The sequence below is a fragment of the Sebastes fasciatus genome, chromosome 7 (assembly GCF_043250625.1).
Source record: "Sebastes fasciatus isolate fSebFas1 chromosome 7, fSebFas1.pri, whole genome shotgun sequence".
Classification (NCBI taxonomy): domain Eukaryota; kingdom Metazoa; phylum Chordata; class Actinopteri; order Perciformes; family Sebastidae; genus Sebastes; species Sebastes fasciatus.
Genome location: NC_133801.1, coordinates 32,306,911 through 32,325,481, shown reverse-complemented (window position 1 = coordinate 32,325,481; position 18,571 = coordinate 32,306,911). Strand labels below are relative to the sequence as shown.

Genomic DNA, 18,571 nt, shown 5'->3' with positions numbered 1-18,571 from the left:
GCTTATCTGTATTATGCTCCTACCTCTGGTTTCATGTGCCACTCAATGCTAAGTTTTCCACCTGGAGATCAAAAAGTTGTATCTTTTCTTATATTTCTGCACTAAAAACGGGGAAGAATTGCGACACATTAAATTCGTCAAGCGAAGACATTGCGGACATGATATTTACCTACACTTCCGGCCTTCAAAATAAAACGTTCAGATTAGACTGGTGTAAATACGCACTTTGCTTCAACTACTACGGGAATAGGGATGTTGCGCTCGTGATTTGCAAGGCCATGACTGTGTGAAGTCTGTTTATCAAACTAAAGACCATTAACTATGACATTATCAGCTAATCATCAGTAATGACGGCAGCTAACAGCTAGCTAAGTTGGCTCAGTAAAGCTAGTGGTCGACAGCTCTTTATTCTCTTTATGGGCCAGGACATGACGCCAGAGTGAACCAGCCATGCAGACGGCAATAGCGCGGGAGTTTTGAGCTGCGATGAAACAACGAATCATTTTCAACAGCAGGATTACAAAATACCACCTCAATGTTCTCTCTCTAATGAGCTGTTTCATTACCACCTCACGAACATGCAGACTGAGAGAATATCACTGCTCTACCAGGACACTCAGTACAATTTATAACCACAGCTTGTAACCGGATATGAGACGAGTGAACACCTTGACCATCAAAACATGTGCTGCTGGGACTGATGGAGTCTGGCCTGCTGAGAGGATGTTCTATGTGAACAAAGTCAAAGAAGAAGCTCTTCCAAAGGTAAAACACATGGTCCATTACCTCTCTATAGTCTACTACAGTTTAGAGGCTGGGTGCTTATTCAGCTTGTTGCACAGTTTGAGATGATTCTGAACAATTTTTTCATAAACTGCAGTTTGCATGGTTTTGTCATTTTGCTTTATGTTTGGTGCTCAGTGGTTGGTGTGATGGTTTATGTGATGGTTGGTGTGATGGTTGATGTGATGGTTGGTGTGATGTGATGGTTGATGTGATGGGTGGATGTGATGGGTTGATGTGATGGTTGGTGTGATAGTTGATGTGATGGTTGATGTTATGGTTGGTACTCAGTGGTTGGTGTGATGGTTGGTGTGATGGTTGATGTGATGGTTGATGTTATGGTTGGTACTCAGTGGTTGATGTGATGGTTGATGTTATGGTTGGTACTCAGTGGTTGGTGTGATGGTTGGTGTGATGGTTGGTACTCAGTGGTTGGTGTGATGGTTGGTGTGATGGTTGATGTGATGGTTGATGTTATGGTTGGTACTCAGTGGTTGGTGTGATGGTTGGTGTGATGGTTGATGTGATGGTTGATGTTATGGTTGGTACTCAGTGGTTGATGTGATGGTTGATGTTATGGTTGGTACTCAGTGGTTGGTGTGATGGTTGGTGTGATGGTTGGTACTCAGTGGTTGGTGTGATGGTTGATGTTATGGTTGGTACTCAGTGGTTGGTGTGATGGTTGGTGCGCAGTGGTTGATGTGATGGTTGGTGTGATGTTGGTGTGATGGTTGGTGTGATGGTTGATGTTATGGTTGGTACTCAGTGGTTGATGTGATGGTTGATGTTATGGTTGGTACTCAGTGGTTGGTGTGATGGTTGGTACTCAGTGGTTGGTGTGATGGTTGATGTTATGGTTGGTACTCAGTGGTTGGTGTGATGGTTGGTGCGCAGTGGTTGATGTGATGGTTGATGTTATGGTTGGTACTCAGTGGTTGATGTGATGGTTGATGTTATGGTTGGTACTCAGTGGTTGGTGTGATGGTTGGTGTGATGGTTGATGTGATGGTTGATGTTATGGTTGGTACTCAGTGGTTGATGTGATGGTTGATGTTATGGTTGGTACTCAGTGGTTGGTGTGATGGTTGGTGTGATGGTTGGTACTCAGTGGTTGGTGTGATGGTTGATGTTATGGTTGGTACTCAGTGGTTGGTGTGATGGTTGGTGCGCAGTGGTTGATGTGATGGTTGGTGTGATGTTGGTGTGATGGTTGATGTGATGGTTGATGTTATGGTTGGTACTCAGTGGTTGGTGTGATGGTTGATGTTATGGTTGGTACTCAGTGGTTGGTGTGATGGTTGGTGCGCAGTGGTTGATGTGATGGTTGGTGTGATGTTGGTGTGATGGTTGGTGTGATGGTTGGTGTGATGGTTGGTGTGATGGTTGGTGTGACAGTCTGTTGAGGTGTAGATCCTGTGAGTGGACTTGTTCAAAGTGTTGTAGTTGTGACAGGATGCAGCAATCGTGGATAAGCAAGTTTGTCTTACTGTAACTGCACAGCAGATGTTGTGGGGTGATTGTTGTTACAGGTTTCAATGCAGCCATTTGGCCTAACACTGGCCTCCTGTAGCATTTGATTTGACCAAGTTATTGTTTTGGTTCCTCGGTGTGACCGCTAGAGGGCAGTCTCACCGTAACTCATCCTGTAAAAGGATATAACCCTGCTCAAGCAGAGAACAATTAGCACAAAATTACATTTGGTCAACTGAATAATGTGGAGTTGTAACCTCAAAGTGTCACCACTAGATACAAATTAAAAACACATTTTATCTAGTGGTGACAGTTTGTTTGTTTCTGATTGCGTCAGTTTGTTTGACTTTATTTTGAAAGCATTCAACGGAAGTGCTAGCATAACTGTCATGTCGCTATTGATGCTAGCTTAACGGATTACATATTGCAGTTCCCCACTATGACCACAGGAGGGCGACAATCACTCCTTTCTAAATGAACTCCGGTCAGTCGCCATCTCCACCTAACGCTAGCGTTAACACAGTCACACCTTTAATCAAGACTGTTATCGTGGTAAACTAATACATCCACAGAGGTAACTTTATATCACAGAATGTTTTAAATCTTCAAAATCTAAAATGAAACAGTTTATCCCAAAAATATATCATAACATATAATTTGTATAAGAGAGGCATCTGAACTGCTAAACGTTTTGATTTATTTAGTGTTACTTATTTTAATTTATTTCCGATGAACCCCTTCATTTGTTTGCTATTTATATAGATTAGATAGATGTAACGTTTATCTGTATTATGCTCCTACCTCTGGTTTCATGTGCCACTCAATGCTACATTTTCCACCTGGAGATCAAAAAGTTTGATCTTATCTGCAATAAAAACAAATCACGAGTGTACTGCCCTCCAGTGGTCGCGGTGAGGAATTGCAACACATTAAATTCGTCAAGGGACGACATTGCAGACATGATAGTTACATGACTTCCGGCTTTCAAAATAAAACGTTCCTTGTGTAAATACGCACTTTAACTACGACGGAAATACGGATGTTGAGCTCGAATAAGAGCACATGATCCCGATTTCTGCTTTGAAATGTCATTACTGTGTGGAGTCTATTTTTTGGAGCTAAACATCACTTTGCCATGAATCAGTAATGAAGGCAGCTAGCTAAGTTGGCTCGGTAAAGCCAGTGGATGACAGCTCTTTATGGGCCAGGACAAGAAGAAGCCAAAGTGTGCCAGCTGCTGCTCCATGCACAATGAAACTATGAATCGTTTTCACGAACATGCAGACTGTGAGAGAATATTAGTTACTGCTGAGAGGATTTTATTTGTGAGTTTGCAAAGTCAAAGAAGAAGGTCTTCCAAAGGTAAAACACATGCTCCATTACCTCTCTGTAGTCTGCTACAGTTTGGAGACTGGATGCTTATTCAGCTTGTTGCACAGTTTGAGATGATTCTAAACACATTTTCTATTAACCGTTGTCTCTGTGACATTCTCTTCATAAACTGCACTTTATGTCATTTTGCTGGTGCTCAGTGGTTGATGAGGTGGTTGGTGTGACAGTCTGTTGAGGTGTCCTTAGATTCTGCAGCAGTCGTTGATAAGCGATGTGATCTTATTGTAACTACACAGAAGGTTGATGTGGGGTGATTGTCATTACAGCAGCCATTTGGCTTTATGCCACACTGGCCTCCAGCATTTGGCAGATGTTTTATGTCTGTATACAGTTGCATATTCTTATGCAGACCACAGTTAATCTGTGGTGTGAACCACAGTGCTTCAGTCCCAAACCCAGTGAGTTTGTGGGTTAAACTGTAGTATTGTGCTGTACTCTGTGAATCTCTGGCATGGTTGCATGGTAAATTACTACTTTGTACAGTGAACATTATAATTTATGGTGTAAACGGGCTGCAACGACATCTTTTTTTTATTTTCAAATAATCTGTCGGTTATTTTTGTGATGAAGCCATTAATAATTTACTCCATAAGATGTTTAAGAATAGTGAAAAATGCCTCTCACAACACTAAAGTAGCTTGTTTTGTCCGACCAACAGTCCAAAACACAGATTAACAGATTAAATCACCAAGTAGCTTTATTATAGAAACACCAAATGGTTGATGTTTGATAACCTCCCAACACTGATTTGCACAGAAAGTGTGTCTATTAAAAGCCATACAGGAGCATTTTGAATGAAGAGAATAAATTGTACATTTCAAAACATTGTCATCTCTAAAGAGAGACAAAGTCTTGCCCTCTTTCCAGGCTAGCCTCTGTTTCGATGGATTCATTCCCATCGTTGCTCCTTCTGAAGCTTCTCCAGCTGATTTGTTATATTGGGGTTCTCTGGCCATATTTTAAGATAACTGAACAATGCTGGTTAGTAAAAATGGACATATTATAATGTGGATGAAACATATTTTTTTTTGTTGGCATTCAACAACTACAGCTCCCATGACAATTTGTGACTAAGACTTGCTGGAGCTTTAATTGTTCAAGTCAGATTCTTCAATGCCCAATCAACATAAACTATATACTGTCTGCAACCACTGCACATCTCATCACATAGCTTAACTTTAAAAACAGTGGAGGTCCTTCCTGTCTGCCACCAATAGACACTTTAACTGTAGTGTTCACGTTCCACACCTTCGTGGTTAATACTGTATCACACAAACAGCTCGACACAAACATGTACTGTATTCGCAAACATAACCACCAATTCACGCATTTTTGTAAATGCACTCATATGGCCATCAGTTTTGTAAATATATATGATATAATCTGACTCTTAATGTGTGTGCTTCATGTTTTAATTAATGCTGACATATTTGACTGCTGATATGTTTTAATAAGGGCTCTCAAAGTTAACGGGATAATAACGTGTTCAATTGTTAATTTTGCCGAGAAAAAACTGTCATGGTCATCTTCAAACGGGTCTCTTGACCTCTGACCTCAAGATATGTGAATGAAAATGGGTTCTATGGGTACCCACGAGTCTCCCCTTTACAGACATGCCCACTTTATGATAATCACATGCAGCACACTGACACACTGACAGCTGTTGTTGCCTGTTGGGCTGCAGATTGCCATGTTATGATTTGAGCCTATTTTTTCTGAACAATATTTCTCATTGTTTTGTGTTGTTAATTGATTTCCAATAATACATATATACATACATTTACATAAAGCAAGCATATTTGCCCACTCCCATGGGGAAAAACACTTGACAAATCTCCCTTTAAGGTACATTTTGAACAGATAAAAAATGGGAGATTAATTTGCGATTAATCGCGATTAACTATGGACATTGAGCAATCTTGCGAATAATCACGATTCAATATTGTAATCGATTGACAGCCTTAGTTTTAATGCTTTGCTGGTTTGACTCACCAGTTGCATCCTCATAGACAACAGTAACCGTCTTCCACTTGTAGTACTGCACTATGTCCAGCACAGCTCGGCTTATGGAGGTGTATTCAGGATAGAGGTTGATGTAGAAGCTGTCTTTGTTGTCCACTGAGGGGTGTTTCCAGCGTGTCTGGATGTGAGGGACTTCCAGAGCGTTACAAATAGACTGGACCGCACTGACAGATGAGCTGTGAGAGGGGCCAAATACCGCCCCAACGCCCAAAGCCAACTGGTCGCAGGCTGAAACAAAGTGGAGATAGAGAAAATAACAAATGACCATAAACAATCTCTTTTATTGATTCTTCGACACAAAAAGCTTTCAGAATTAAACAAGATCCTCCTTACCTCTTCTTGAGGCCTCAAAACTGTCAAATAGGTTTATTCTCTGGATGTCATAGGTCAATGTGGTGTTTGGCATTAAGGTCCGGTTCCTGTTTATGTTGGTTACAGCAAATTTAAAGGCCAGTTCTTCAACGCTAATGGGCTCATTCTCAAGCGTCTCAAAGATGCCGCCTGTAGGAAGAGCAGAAACAGTGGTGGTGTGAAGGTGGTAGCCAGATCACACTGAAATAATAGCAGAAATGTTATTGATCGAATGACTTCACTCAGCGTAGTTATTCACCTCCATTATAGCGTTTTGAAGGTTACCACGACTGGATTCTGACAGTTGCATAATGTGGCCCAATTTTCTATGTTATTTCGACTACATAATGCTACTAAGGCACCTGGTTCAGATGACAGGGTTTAATCTCATTCAGAGAAAAGCTTGACCTTTACTGACTTCACCCTATTTACATGGCCTAAATTTCACAAGCTGACACAATGGGGTGCGGGATGATTTGGTTAGAAAAGACATGGCTCACCTTCGTTTCATTATAGACCAGTTCCACAGCTAATATATCTACTATTTAACATATCCATTAAAACATTATATCATGGCAGACTTTTAAAAACATCTCATACCATCTTCTTTGCAACAGTAATTCAGCCCAGCTCAACAGATGAACTGTTGCACTTGTTCACCTCACACAGTCATATTTCCAATATTTTTCAATTTACTGCTCTAGACAACAGTCACCTTTGATGAAATCCTACTTAAACGTGTACTCACCAGCTTGTGATTTATAGAATCACATAGTGAAGCCGCCAAATATAATGTAATTTACTGTGAAGAGGTTAAGTTTGTCTGTTCAGGCTGCCAAAAACACTGTTGCTATGAAAGGCTGTCTTCCATTAAAACCCCAATACTTTACTTTCTAAATACATTATGTCTTCTTGTCTACATGTTTCTTTTTAGCTGATTAGTTGCCTTCTTTATTCTGGACTGACTTTTCTGCCATGTGGGTGTTTAATATGAACCATTTAGGTTCTCTAATAGAAGACATGGAGTTTTCATTAATACCATACCAGCATCTGTGGCTTCTGCTACTTGATATGACCAAAGAATCTATATATTGTGATATTTGGTGGTCAGTCTGTAATAACCTAACATTGCTTCAAGTGTAAACTACAGTATTTATAGAGAAGCTGCTTCATTGTCCCTTCATATTGTAGTTTTAAGAGAAGGACTTAGAGGCTAAGTGATGCTGCAGTGGATTAACATCATTCACTCCTCATGTAGAAACTGCACATTATATATTGTAAGACTAAACATTTTTCATTTACTAAAACATAATCATCAGCCGTGCAAAAGGGATTTCCTCGTCATATCTGTCTCTATAGCCATTATTTTAAGTACCAACATGCAGCTGGAAGAAGCATAACGGAGCACTTTTCAGAGCACAACCGTCATTTTAGAAACCTGATGATCTCGTGTGTATTATATTTAAGGATGCAACTGATAATATTTTCATGATCAATTAATTGGTAATTACTGTCAAAGTTAACGTGATAATAACGCATTAACACAATTTTTTTTTAACGGCGCTAATTTCTTTAACACATTAATGTAATTCAATCTTTCGGAGGTTGTAGCGGGCTCAGTTTTAAAGCTAGAGTGAAGGAGGATAAATAACGCTCCAAAAACTGGCATGGCCATTTTCAAAGGGGTCCCTTGACCTCTGACCTTCAAGATATGTGAATGAAAATGTGTTCTATGGGTACCCACGAGTCTCCCCTTTACAGACATGCCCACTTTATCATAATCACATGCAGTTTGGGGCAAGTCATAGTCAAGTCAGCACACTGACACACTGACAGCTGTTGTTGCCTGTTGGGCTGCAGTTTGCCATGTTATGATTTGAGCATATTTTTTTATGCTATTTGCAGTACCTGTGAGGGTTTCTGGACAATATCTGTCATTGTTTTGTGTTGTTAAGTGATTTCCAATAATAAATATATACATACATTTGCACGAAGCAAGCATATTTGTCCACTCCCATGTTGATAAGAGTATTAAATACTTGACAAATCTCCCTTTAAGGAACATGTTGAACAGATAAAAAAATGTGCGATTAATCGCGATTAACTATGGACAATAATGCAATTGATCGCGATTAAATATTTGAATCGATTGACAGCCCTAGTAATTTGTTTTTAAAATATCTGAATATCACAATTTTCCTGAGCCCAAGGTAACATCTCCAGATTACTTGTTTTAATAACATTTCAAAATCCAAAGCTAATCAGTTTACAATAGATAGTTATTTCTGTCAATTGACTTATCAATTAGTTGACTTATCTTTTCAGCAAATCATTTCAGACTAATTGTTTCAGATGCTCAGAAAATAATGAGAAAAAAAACATCAGCGTAATTGAAAAGGCACCTAACAGTAATAATCTTAAGTATCAACCTTTATCAAGTAAGTAATGACAAACACAATATATTTCAAATAAGCGACAACACTGCAATTGTCTGCTGCCTGCCTTATCTGCCTCTTTATAGAAAACTCCTTCAGTAGATGCAGTCTGACAATGCCATTTCCCGCTACATAGGGCGAGGAGATAAACACTAACCAATGCTTTTAAAATGAACTAAGACCACAACTGTCACAATTTAATTTCAAGATTAATTTCTCTTTTAAGCCCATTTCAGCTGGCTGTGTGTGCCAGGCCACGGGGAGGAGGGTGTTTCAGAGTTGAGAAGATCATTCTAAAAACCGTCCAACTGTTAATCCACCGCGCTGTTCCAGAAAGATCACGGGTCTACTAGCATGCCATGGCTGGCATTATGGATATATATTACTCCAGCGGGGCATGAGCGCTACATACAATGCTTTACATTTCAGTTACATAAAGTGCAGCATGAAGAGCATTAGGATTAAGGCCAGAAAAATGTTGGATTGTCACTGGATTGTCGCCACCTGCATATAGGGCGGACAGACTCGTGTGAGATTCAGTGTTCTTATCCCTGCTGAAAATGCCCCTGCACGTCGATTTCACCCAAGCCTTTCAAATGTAAATCATTTAAAACAGCTGGGCCTTCAGTGATAGGATTTCTGAAATAATACATTCAGGGTTAAATGTTTGTTCTCACCACATTGACATTCATGAGTGCAGACAGAATCGAGGCCAGTTCTGAGCAGTCAGGGTAAGTCACTTTCTTTATCCTAAACCATATCGGAAATGAACTGTTTTGCTGCAGGAAGAACCCTGTGTATGTGGCAAACTTGAAAACAAGGACTAAAGGAAGGTACTTTTAAAAGCTCTGCCATTTTCAAAGTTGTTAATCAATAGTTACATTAACCATGAACACAAATCATGAAGATGCCATTTCGATGCTACAATAGTTTGCAAATGACCTCACGTCAACACAGAGGCTACAGATGGCAATAGGTCAATGCACTCCCTAACAGTGTTTGAAGAATTGCCTGTGAAATTGTGATTGATTTGGAAGGAGAAAGGGCCTTTAAAAAGCTCCCCTTGAGACCTTGATTGTGAATGACCTTTTTCTTTGGTGTAGCATAGCCTCAAACCCCAAACTGAGAGAGCCTTGTCTGGACTCCCTGGTCACTAAAAGCATGCTTGAAAGTGCCAATCCTAATTATGGTCACCAAGCCTCAGTGAGCAGCTGCTAGGACCTGTTAAAATTCTTAATTCTTTCCACTGGAATATGAAATTTTCATTCCAAAATACAATAGCCGTCTTCCAAATTTGCCAAGAAATTTTATTCCATCTCAGCATCTTTGATGTCTCTTGAATATAAAAGGGGAAATAAACATGAGTTTTGACCAGACCGTCTTGATGTTTGTTTGCTTCCAGTGCAGAGGCTGTAGCAAATGTCACAGGACCTATTAAGGATTCAAACAAATTAATCCTAGTGGCAGCATCACAGCATCATTTCCAATCAGCGATTTTGTTTTCTTCATGCTTTAACGGGGCTGTGAAAATACATGGTGCAGTTTGTGCAAAAGGCAAAAATAGCTGCTGCTTTTTAGATTTTCTGATTTACATTTTTGTTGCTGACCTCTAATCACACTCATAATAACATGCATCCATCCTGATGCAAGAGCTGAAAATACAGCTGAAATATGTAGGCCTACTGTATGCCTCTGCAAAGTATATTAATGGAAAATAATAAAAAATGAAAAAACTGAATAATGAAAAAGCTAAATTTGAGACTATATACCACTTCCTAAAATGAAATAAAGTTAACTTATAAATTCAGCATTTATCAGTAGCTTTTAATAATATATTGATTTTCCATTACAGGCCATTTCATTTAGTGCCTCCTCCGGTGAGAAATGACTGTAACTTCGTTGACTATCCTACAGTAGGTCTATAAGCTTAAGTCAAAAAATAAAAACAGACCTGTTAGAAGCTGTCAGACAGTGGCAGCATCCGGTCACGTCTATAGACCGCTGTGTCCAGTCAGACGTGTATTTGGTTGGAAGTTTTTATATTTGAAATAAGCTATATAAACTATTTACACACACAACTTTTATTGCCAGCAAAAGACAAATATATCTATTTTATTGCACTGCTCACTTATTCATTTCCTCTCTGAAGCTTTGTGGAAAGGCACATCCCACAGTGAAAGAAATCACATTTATCTCTCCTCTCATTTCCACCTGAGATAAGATCTTAAATTTCTGTTTAAAGTATAATGAGTTTCTTGATTTCCAGAGGGCGACCCGGGGGATTCAGTGTGACGGCAGTTTGTTTGCATCTCAGCATGAAGAGCGCTGGTCCAAGCAATCAGTGCTGGTCTACATCAGCAAAACACTACCATCATATTTATAGTGTTTATAGTAGCTGAGCTCTTTGTTAAAACATGTCTTTGGACAACACACATTATTAATACACGTGAGATGGTTATATAGACTCTATCAGGGAATGACTGTTAGTTGGTTATTGTGCAGCAGAGTACTAAAGCTCAGCTATAATCAGTCAGTTATTATCACACCCATAACCACCATCAACCATCCAGACATCTGAAGTGAAGCAGCAACAATACTCCACTTCATTTCTGGAACAGTGGTTTCACGTTAGCTTTTATATTCATGTGGTTGAAAACTGAACTCAGTCTTATCTCTTACATGCATTTTCAATTAAAATACCCCACAAAATATTATGCGCATATCACCAGGGAAATTATTAAATTTGTCTCTACCCCAGGCTTTAGCATTTGCGGTCCAATGAGATTGAGTCAACATTGATGTCCAGAACGGCGTTTAATGAGTCCTCTACTGTTCAGGCAGACATTTTTGAAGTATGAGCGCCTTTGTGATAGAAGAGCTATTCGCACACAAACGCCCGGGCCACACTGCCTGCATGAGCAGCGCATGTGCGTCACGGAACCTCATGCTTTTTATTTCGGCGCCCTTTTTAACAGGTTAGAGCAGTCCCAAAGCCGGTGTGTGCAGCGTTGCTCGGCTACGTTTCAGCTTCATCTCTTGTAGTGAATCAAGGTCTCACCTATTTCTTCCGCGTGCCACGCAGTTCACAGCAGAAACAGGGAAAATGATCTTCTGGCTGTATATTTACATCATACCAGCAAAATGACTACAGTTTCAAGTTAACGTCTGTATCTGTGGAATATTTCACAGACATGAAAAAAAGTAAAAATGTATTTTAACTCAACACTTCCTGTTTCCGATTCTAAATAAAAGCCCTATAGCACTTTTCTGTGGACAGAATCCCTTCAAGGCTTTTATTCAGAAATATTTGCAGGACAGAAAGCACTGGCTTATAATTGTGGATTATTATTATTATTTACAAATGAGCACACGCTTCTTAAACTTGTTCCGTCTAAAATAAATATAAATTACATTTATAATTAAATTAAATGGCAAACTCTATGTAGAAAGAAAGGGCTGGCAGTAGCAGTGCAGCAGCAGCAACGCTGTCGGTGTGGACACTACATCCATGAGAGACGCAGTAGTTCAGTTCAGTGAGGTATAGCCGTCACACGCTGCTCACGCAGGCAGTATGGCCCGGTAGTTGGATAAGTTGAGCATCTTTGGAAAAAAATATACCTGATAAAGCACAGACCAGATCCACTCCTTCTGTTCTTACATTTCACAATAAAAGCCCTAGTTATACAGTATAATATTCCGGGCGTGTATTTTGCATTTTTGTGCCGTTTATTCGTCACACCCCTGGTGTGTAAAGGTCTTAACATTGAGTTAATGCAACTCTATAGCTATCACATAATGTCTTAAACATGATCAATAATTTGTGAAATTGAAAATAGTAAAATAAGATGAAAACATCTTTGACGAAGAAATCGATCCTGTACGGCTTTGCAACATGATGCTGTGGCCTGTAAGCAAACCTGCCTGAACTCAAGCTTTTTAGCAGCACTGTGTGGTCACTTTTTGAGTGTAAATGCCCAGACACACCAAGCCAACATCAAAGAACTAGCGGCGATGAAGGCCGACTGTTGTGTCGCCTCACGTTGCCTTTGTCTTGGCAAAAAAGTTGCATTTGAACACACTGCAAAGACTACAGCCGACGGCCAGTTAGCACGTACGTTCTGCGCCTGCTTGAGAGGAAATAACTCTCCACACCAGCACGTGGCGGTAGTTTGTATTCGTCATTCAAAAAGGGAAACCTGAAGACCTCGGTCTGTGGATATACAAGTCGTTGTTATGATACTGTACATACATGAAACAAAGCAGTGTTTGCCGACCATTTTCACACCACTCTCACTCACCACTTAGCTTCATTCCATATGGCCAAGTTGTGAAAATATCTGTGTATTGGAAGGATCAGATGAGGTGAAGATGAAAAATGAGAAGAGCCCTCTGTGTGTGCTCATGACTACTCGTTTGCTTGCTTTCCTCACTTCCGTTTCTCTTCTCGTACCCTGATTCGCTTAGGTTGAACAGCCAGTCAGAGTGATTTCTCTCACCGACGAGCACCGCCGCCGATTCAACATGCTGAATCGGCCGAAAAACCTCTGTCACGGGCAGACTAGAGATGACGGTGCAGGACACACCGCAAAAACTAGGCCGACAGACGCTCTCCGTCGGCCCCAAACTGTCCGACGGCCAACCGGCGGCTTGGTGTGTCAGGGCCTGAACTCTAAAAATGGGTCATGGGATCATGGCTCAGTGCATCTTTATACTCTGCACTTGTACTTTTCATTGAGTAGGACAAACTAGGTCTGTAAATGGGATTCGTTTTCTATACTGATGCAGAGTAAATAGGGAATAAGCACCTCACACTTTCTGTTTGCAGATGACACATGGATCAATGCACTCACTTAATAGTCTATTGACAAGCAAATTAACAAATGGACAAGAAAGTTGGAGCTGTCTGGGATCATTTATACTTGAGTAATTACAAGTTTGAGCTTAGAGGTGCAGTTAAAACTATAAAATTAGAGCAGAAATCACTGTCTTGTGAGACACTTTATTGTCCATTGTAAAAGAAGAATGCAATCATCCATACTCAGTCCTCAAAAATAAAATAAAATTAACATGAAATTAACAATCTATGTATACCTTCATATTAAAGCCCAGCTTCTTTTCAAAGCTTCATCCTTGTAATTTGAACGCTGAGAGAGTTCCGTTTTTTTTTTTTATCAGGGCTTTATGATTAATGCAATTTATAAAGAAAGGTGGAATGCAAATTCTTGCTATAGCTATCATTAATTACTTTCCAATATAATTTTCAGGATCACTGAGCTTCTATCTCATCTTTAATAGGCCAGACAATGCTGTGGGGTGATGCATGCTAGGAGGTCACAAAAACAAAAGATTCTGCTTGTGCTGCAGGCAAATGCTGATAAAGCCTCAGGCTTTGCTTTTTATAGACTTGTGTTCCTCCCTTCAGTGCTCAGAGCAAGAAAAATATCAGGGTTCAGGTTTAGGCAGCTGGGTGGACCTTTTTTAATCCAGAAACCCAAAGTAAGATGTTAACATTAAGGAAGTGATCTTTAGATCCTGATTCTAATCTGTGATTTTGTGACTCTGTGCAATTATCACATGAAGGGGAGTCTTTTAAGGCAGAGGAACACAATGACGTAGTGTTTTGCTTTCTCCCCTCTCCCCATCCTGGGCCAGTTCCCAGTGAGACCCCCCACCCCCACCTCAACAACACCACCAGCACCACTCCAACCTGGGCCCATGCCAGACTGTGAATGAATGAGGAGGTCCTAACCAGTCTACTATCTTCGTTTGATGTGGAGCACTGAGGTTTCTCTGTTTATAGGATAGCTGCTTGCGACCCAACAACAAAACATTTAGACCGAAAGAATAAAAATCAGGATAATGATCTTTATCAAATCCACCTAATTTATTCCACCGCTGGATGTAAAACTATTACACAGGGAGATGATTATATCAAAGGATATTTTTCTGGCCAGTGTAGCTAATCCCACCTTTCACATAATATGGGTCAAATCATAAATAAACAAATTAGATATCGCTAATAAATTAATCATGCAAGCAAGAGGAAACGGAAATTTAACAACCAGCAAAATGGAGTGGAGGCCAAGCCACAAGCTGCTGCTTCTGTGCTCTCCCCAATGATGAGATTTGGTCGCTGCCTAAGTACCATATTTGGGGAAGAGACTTTCTGCATAAAGAAGATTAGTGTTAGTTGTTTAAGGGCTTGAGGGAGAAGATTTACCATTATTACCAACCACAGTGAAAAGAGTGGAAGCCAGTCACAAGCTGATGCCAGCACTTGCCAAGACAGAGAAATGTTAATTGAACCAAGCCACACACCATATGGGAGAGATTATGATGTGTGCGGGTCATGAAGAGAATGACAAAGATTAGGTGGCCTCGGAGAGTGATAGATGATTTAGAGGGATTAACAATATAGAGAACAGATCGGGACTGTTAGAACGGGGAGGTGGCACTGGCCTATTAGCCTCCAAAGTTATGCAACTGCACAAGTCTGAATGGTAAAGTCTTTAGAAGTAGAGGGAAATTAGAAAAATTCAGAGTTGCCCTGGGCATTGAACGGAGCAGAGAGTCCTGAGGCCTAAATTAAAAAAGTCGTTTTCATGATGCAATCTTCTAACCCACGAGAGGAACGGAGGATAACCAATGGGTGAGGAGCAGAGACCATTAATTTTCCAGCAAACACTAGCTCATTGTTACAAAGTTACATCATAAATCAAAGGGGGATCGTCGGAGCAAGAGCTCTGTTTGTGTAATTACAAGTGAAAGCAGAGTTCTTGTCAACTCTCAAAGGCTTTACAGATGGACTCAGATCCACATTCACAGTTGTCATTGGCCATCAGCATACATACTGTATGCCCCAAGTCTAAATAACTTTAGAGTTTGTTAGGTAGAAGAGAAGCCTCAGTTTAGGGACTGCCCACTCTGTACTCTTTAGGCTCTGTATCCATTTCACTTTCCTCAGTGCCAAAGACATCATCATGCCAACAGTACATGCTTTCAGATGCAGCAGTAGGCCAACTTAATCACTCGTCTGCCTCTGACATGCGCTGTCGACATGGAGGAACAGAGACCGAGACTGTGGCATTAGCCAACCAAAGTGGATTAACATGATTTTGATGAAAACCAATAGAGCTGTTTTATGTGGACACCCCAGCACTCTGTCCTCAGAGTACCTCCCTCGTGAAAAAAAAATTTCAGCAATGAAACCTACTGTACAAACATCACACCAACATGGAAAATCTCTGCAGGCTAAAAGTGTTTTTTATTTCTAGTGACAGTCAGTATAAGATCACCATTGAATAACACAGGCACACAACTGTATGTCCCTTAGGGGTTGCTACAGGATACTGATTATATGCATGATTCAGTAATGAGTATTATAGAGACACAGCAACAGATGGAATTAAAACACATCACAAATGTACCCTGAACACATCGTGACTTCCTATTATAAGTTTTGGTTAATAGTGTCAGAAGTTAAATGTCATCCTGCTCCCATTAACTTACTTATAGCATCTGAGCTGCACAATTGCTATGAATGGATATCCTTGCATGACATCCACATGTATGATCTCTGCATTTATTATCATGGCTGTCTTTAATTAAATATGATGTTTATTTGGTAATCCTTAGAAAGAAGCCACGCTAAATGCTCTATAGACACTGTGAGATATTGAGAATATCATACATTATGATAATGCCACAGAAACTTTTTTTTTATTATTATATCTACAAAGAAAGGCAGAATAGGTTATTAATCCCAAAGGGAAATGACCTCCAACCCAGGTCTTGTAATCATATAATCAAATATAAAAAAAGCTGACGAGTGTATAGTGGCAGTCTGTATATTAACAAATAGGAATGACATTAAAAAAATCTGACAATTTTGCACTTACCAATTCTCAGGACCTGCTGCGAAGTGAGCCAAAACTCTGCTATAAAGTACAGCAGTGAAAATAACAGTCCCTTCCTTTTCGCCATGGTCCTCTCTCCAGAGTCGATTTTAACATTGATATCAGTTTTTCTGCCCTCGGTAATTCATGCTGATAACTTGCCAGTCCTTGTATCCGTAACGAAAACAAACTGGCACCCGACCCACATCCATCCCTCACACATTGTGATGAAAAACAACAACAAAAATACACACTCCACCTGCAGCTGTCACTGGTCAAAAGAACTCCAGTTTTCCCATTCTAAAATCCTTTATGTGCCAGTAAGGTTTTGCTTCCCATATTCACTGTCCAGACATCCCCCTTATCATTCTTTTTTCTGGTGCACACTTGAATTGTAGGCTGCAACTGAGGAGGAGGACCGTGTGCTGGGCTCCTCCTGTCAAGCTTGCATGAATAGAAACGGGCTTTTCTGATTACCACTTTCAAAATAAAATGTGAATTGGCTACCGTGTGGCAACAATAGAGAAAATCAACATGCTTAAAGAGGAATAAGCTGTATATATTTCAGCCATTAAATTTGTATTTTAAAAAAATAAATAAAAAAATACCAAGCATCCAACACAACGTTGCTGCAGACCATCACGCTGTAGTTGTATGTATATTTTAGTGTTTATAGATAATTTCCCAATAAATATTGTTATATATTTCTTATTCGTTTATTCTACAAACCTGATCCTTAATTAGCCTTTTTCCAGTGCTGTGCCTGTTTATTGATTTAATTAAAGGATCAATCTTACCTTATCTATTTTCCCCATATTCAACTAAACATGTTGCTCATAATTCTGTTTCCCTAATCTCCAAACTTTAGTCATGTAAATATTTTATTTAAATGTTTAGATGCCTGCCTTGTTTCCGGTCTCACTCTCGCTGTCTTCGGCTGACTTGACACAGCTGAGCATCCCTCCCGTGCAGGCGCTCAATTGAGGGCACAGCCAAGCTGCTAATCCGCAAACATGGATACGTCCTGAAGATTAACTTCAAATCTGGCAACATTCGACCTCGACAACGTCTTTGCTTTGGTACACCGAGGAATGATTAAATCTTTGCTCCAGTACTGATGGAAATGCAAATCTAATCTTCAAACTGGTCTGTGGCGCTCCCTTGAAGATTAACTACCTCAAACTGTTTATTTCACACAGTCTCATAAAGTCAAATAAAATAAAGTAAAGTAAAATGTTCACATCACCCTAACCCACTTGAGTGGTTGGGGGTGGAAGTTAAAAAGTTCTCTTGGCTGCTCAGTTGCACCGATCAGCAACTGGTGAGGATGCTCCAAACTACTGCTCCCCAAGCAAGGCAGAAGCATCAGGGATGTTTGATGGGTTTCTTGGGATTAGTATAATCTCACTGTTATTTCATTCCCCAGAAATTAGCAAAATTGGAGAATGATAGTTGAGAATAATTTCTCAATTTACACACTGAGAGCTAGAATATCTTCAATTGGCAAAAGGTGCTGTACAATTTGTACAACATCTCTACTGGAGATGAAAAAGTAAAAGAATGCATTGTGATATAATGCACTCACTCCTCCAATTTGCCTAAACAGCCTGTTGCTTGAAATATATGATTTCATGTTTTAAATGTATGAAGTTGTTCCAATTAAAGCTTCAGCTAATGAAATGCAGTAGAAGAAGGGCATTATTCCTCTGACACCTGCACTGTGAGTAGGGAGGATTACACTGTCTGCCCAAGGTTTAGGACACTCATCACATCCTCTGGTGTCCTCTAGTGGTGAATAATGACAGTGTCGGATTGGTTCAGGCAACCATGGTGTTAGCATTGCTGCCAGCATATGATTGCTTTTATCAAGCAATAATCGCAACCCATGAAGTGTTTGCTTTTGTTGATCCAAAGCAGATTTTTATATTCAAATAGTTTAATAGCCCTCATCTATGTATCTGTGAAGACCCATTCAGTTAGTCTCACTTTCTTTACAATAATATATAGTTTAACAGAAATAGATTTTGAGTTCAGTACCATTGTCATGCCAATAATAGGTTTTAAAATAACACCTTTACTGCTACCACAAGGTATTAAGTGACATTTATTCATTTTTTTCTGTCTGACATTAATTTGTTTATTTTACTTGTTTATTTTTAAACTGCAACACAGATTGCCCATCCTAGCCGCAAACATGGGCAATATGCAAAGAAACATTCTTGA

The 18,571-nt window shown here is 39.8% G+C and overlaps 1 protein-coding gene and 1 long non-coding RNA gene across 3 annotated transcripts in view; one reads left to right on the top strand and one right to left on the bottom strand.

The window, feature by feature from the left end:
* Positions 1-16,779, bottom strand: part of LOC141770628 (glutamate receptor ionotropic, kainate 1) — a 28,766-nt gene extending 11,987 nt beyond the window's left edge. For both annotated transcript variants that reach the window (XM_074640355.1, XM_074640356.1), the window contains exons 1-3: positions 16,352-16,779; positions 6,001-6,168; positions 5,638-5,895 (exon numbers count right to left, since the gene is read on the bottom strand). In XM_074640355.1, the coding sequence (XP_074496456.1) occupies positions 5,638-5,895; positions 6,001-6,168; positions 16,352-16,436 (511 nt within the window). In that variant the 5' untranslated portion in view covers positions 16,437-16,779. The remainder of the gene's footprint in view (positions 1-5,637; positions 5,896-6,000; positions 6,169-16,351) is intronic.
* Positions 271-18,571, top strand: part of LOC141770631 (uncharacterized) — a 41,177-nt gene continuing 22,876 nt past the window's right edge. Inside the window, exon 1 of the long non-coding RNA XR_012594606.1 lies at positions 271-765. This is a non-coding gene — a long non-coding RNA (uncharacterized LOC141770631). The remainder of the gene's footprint in view (positions 766-18,571) is intronic.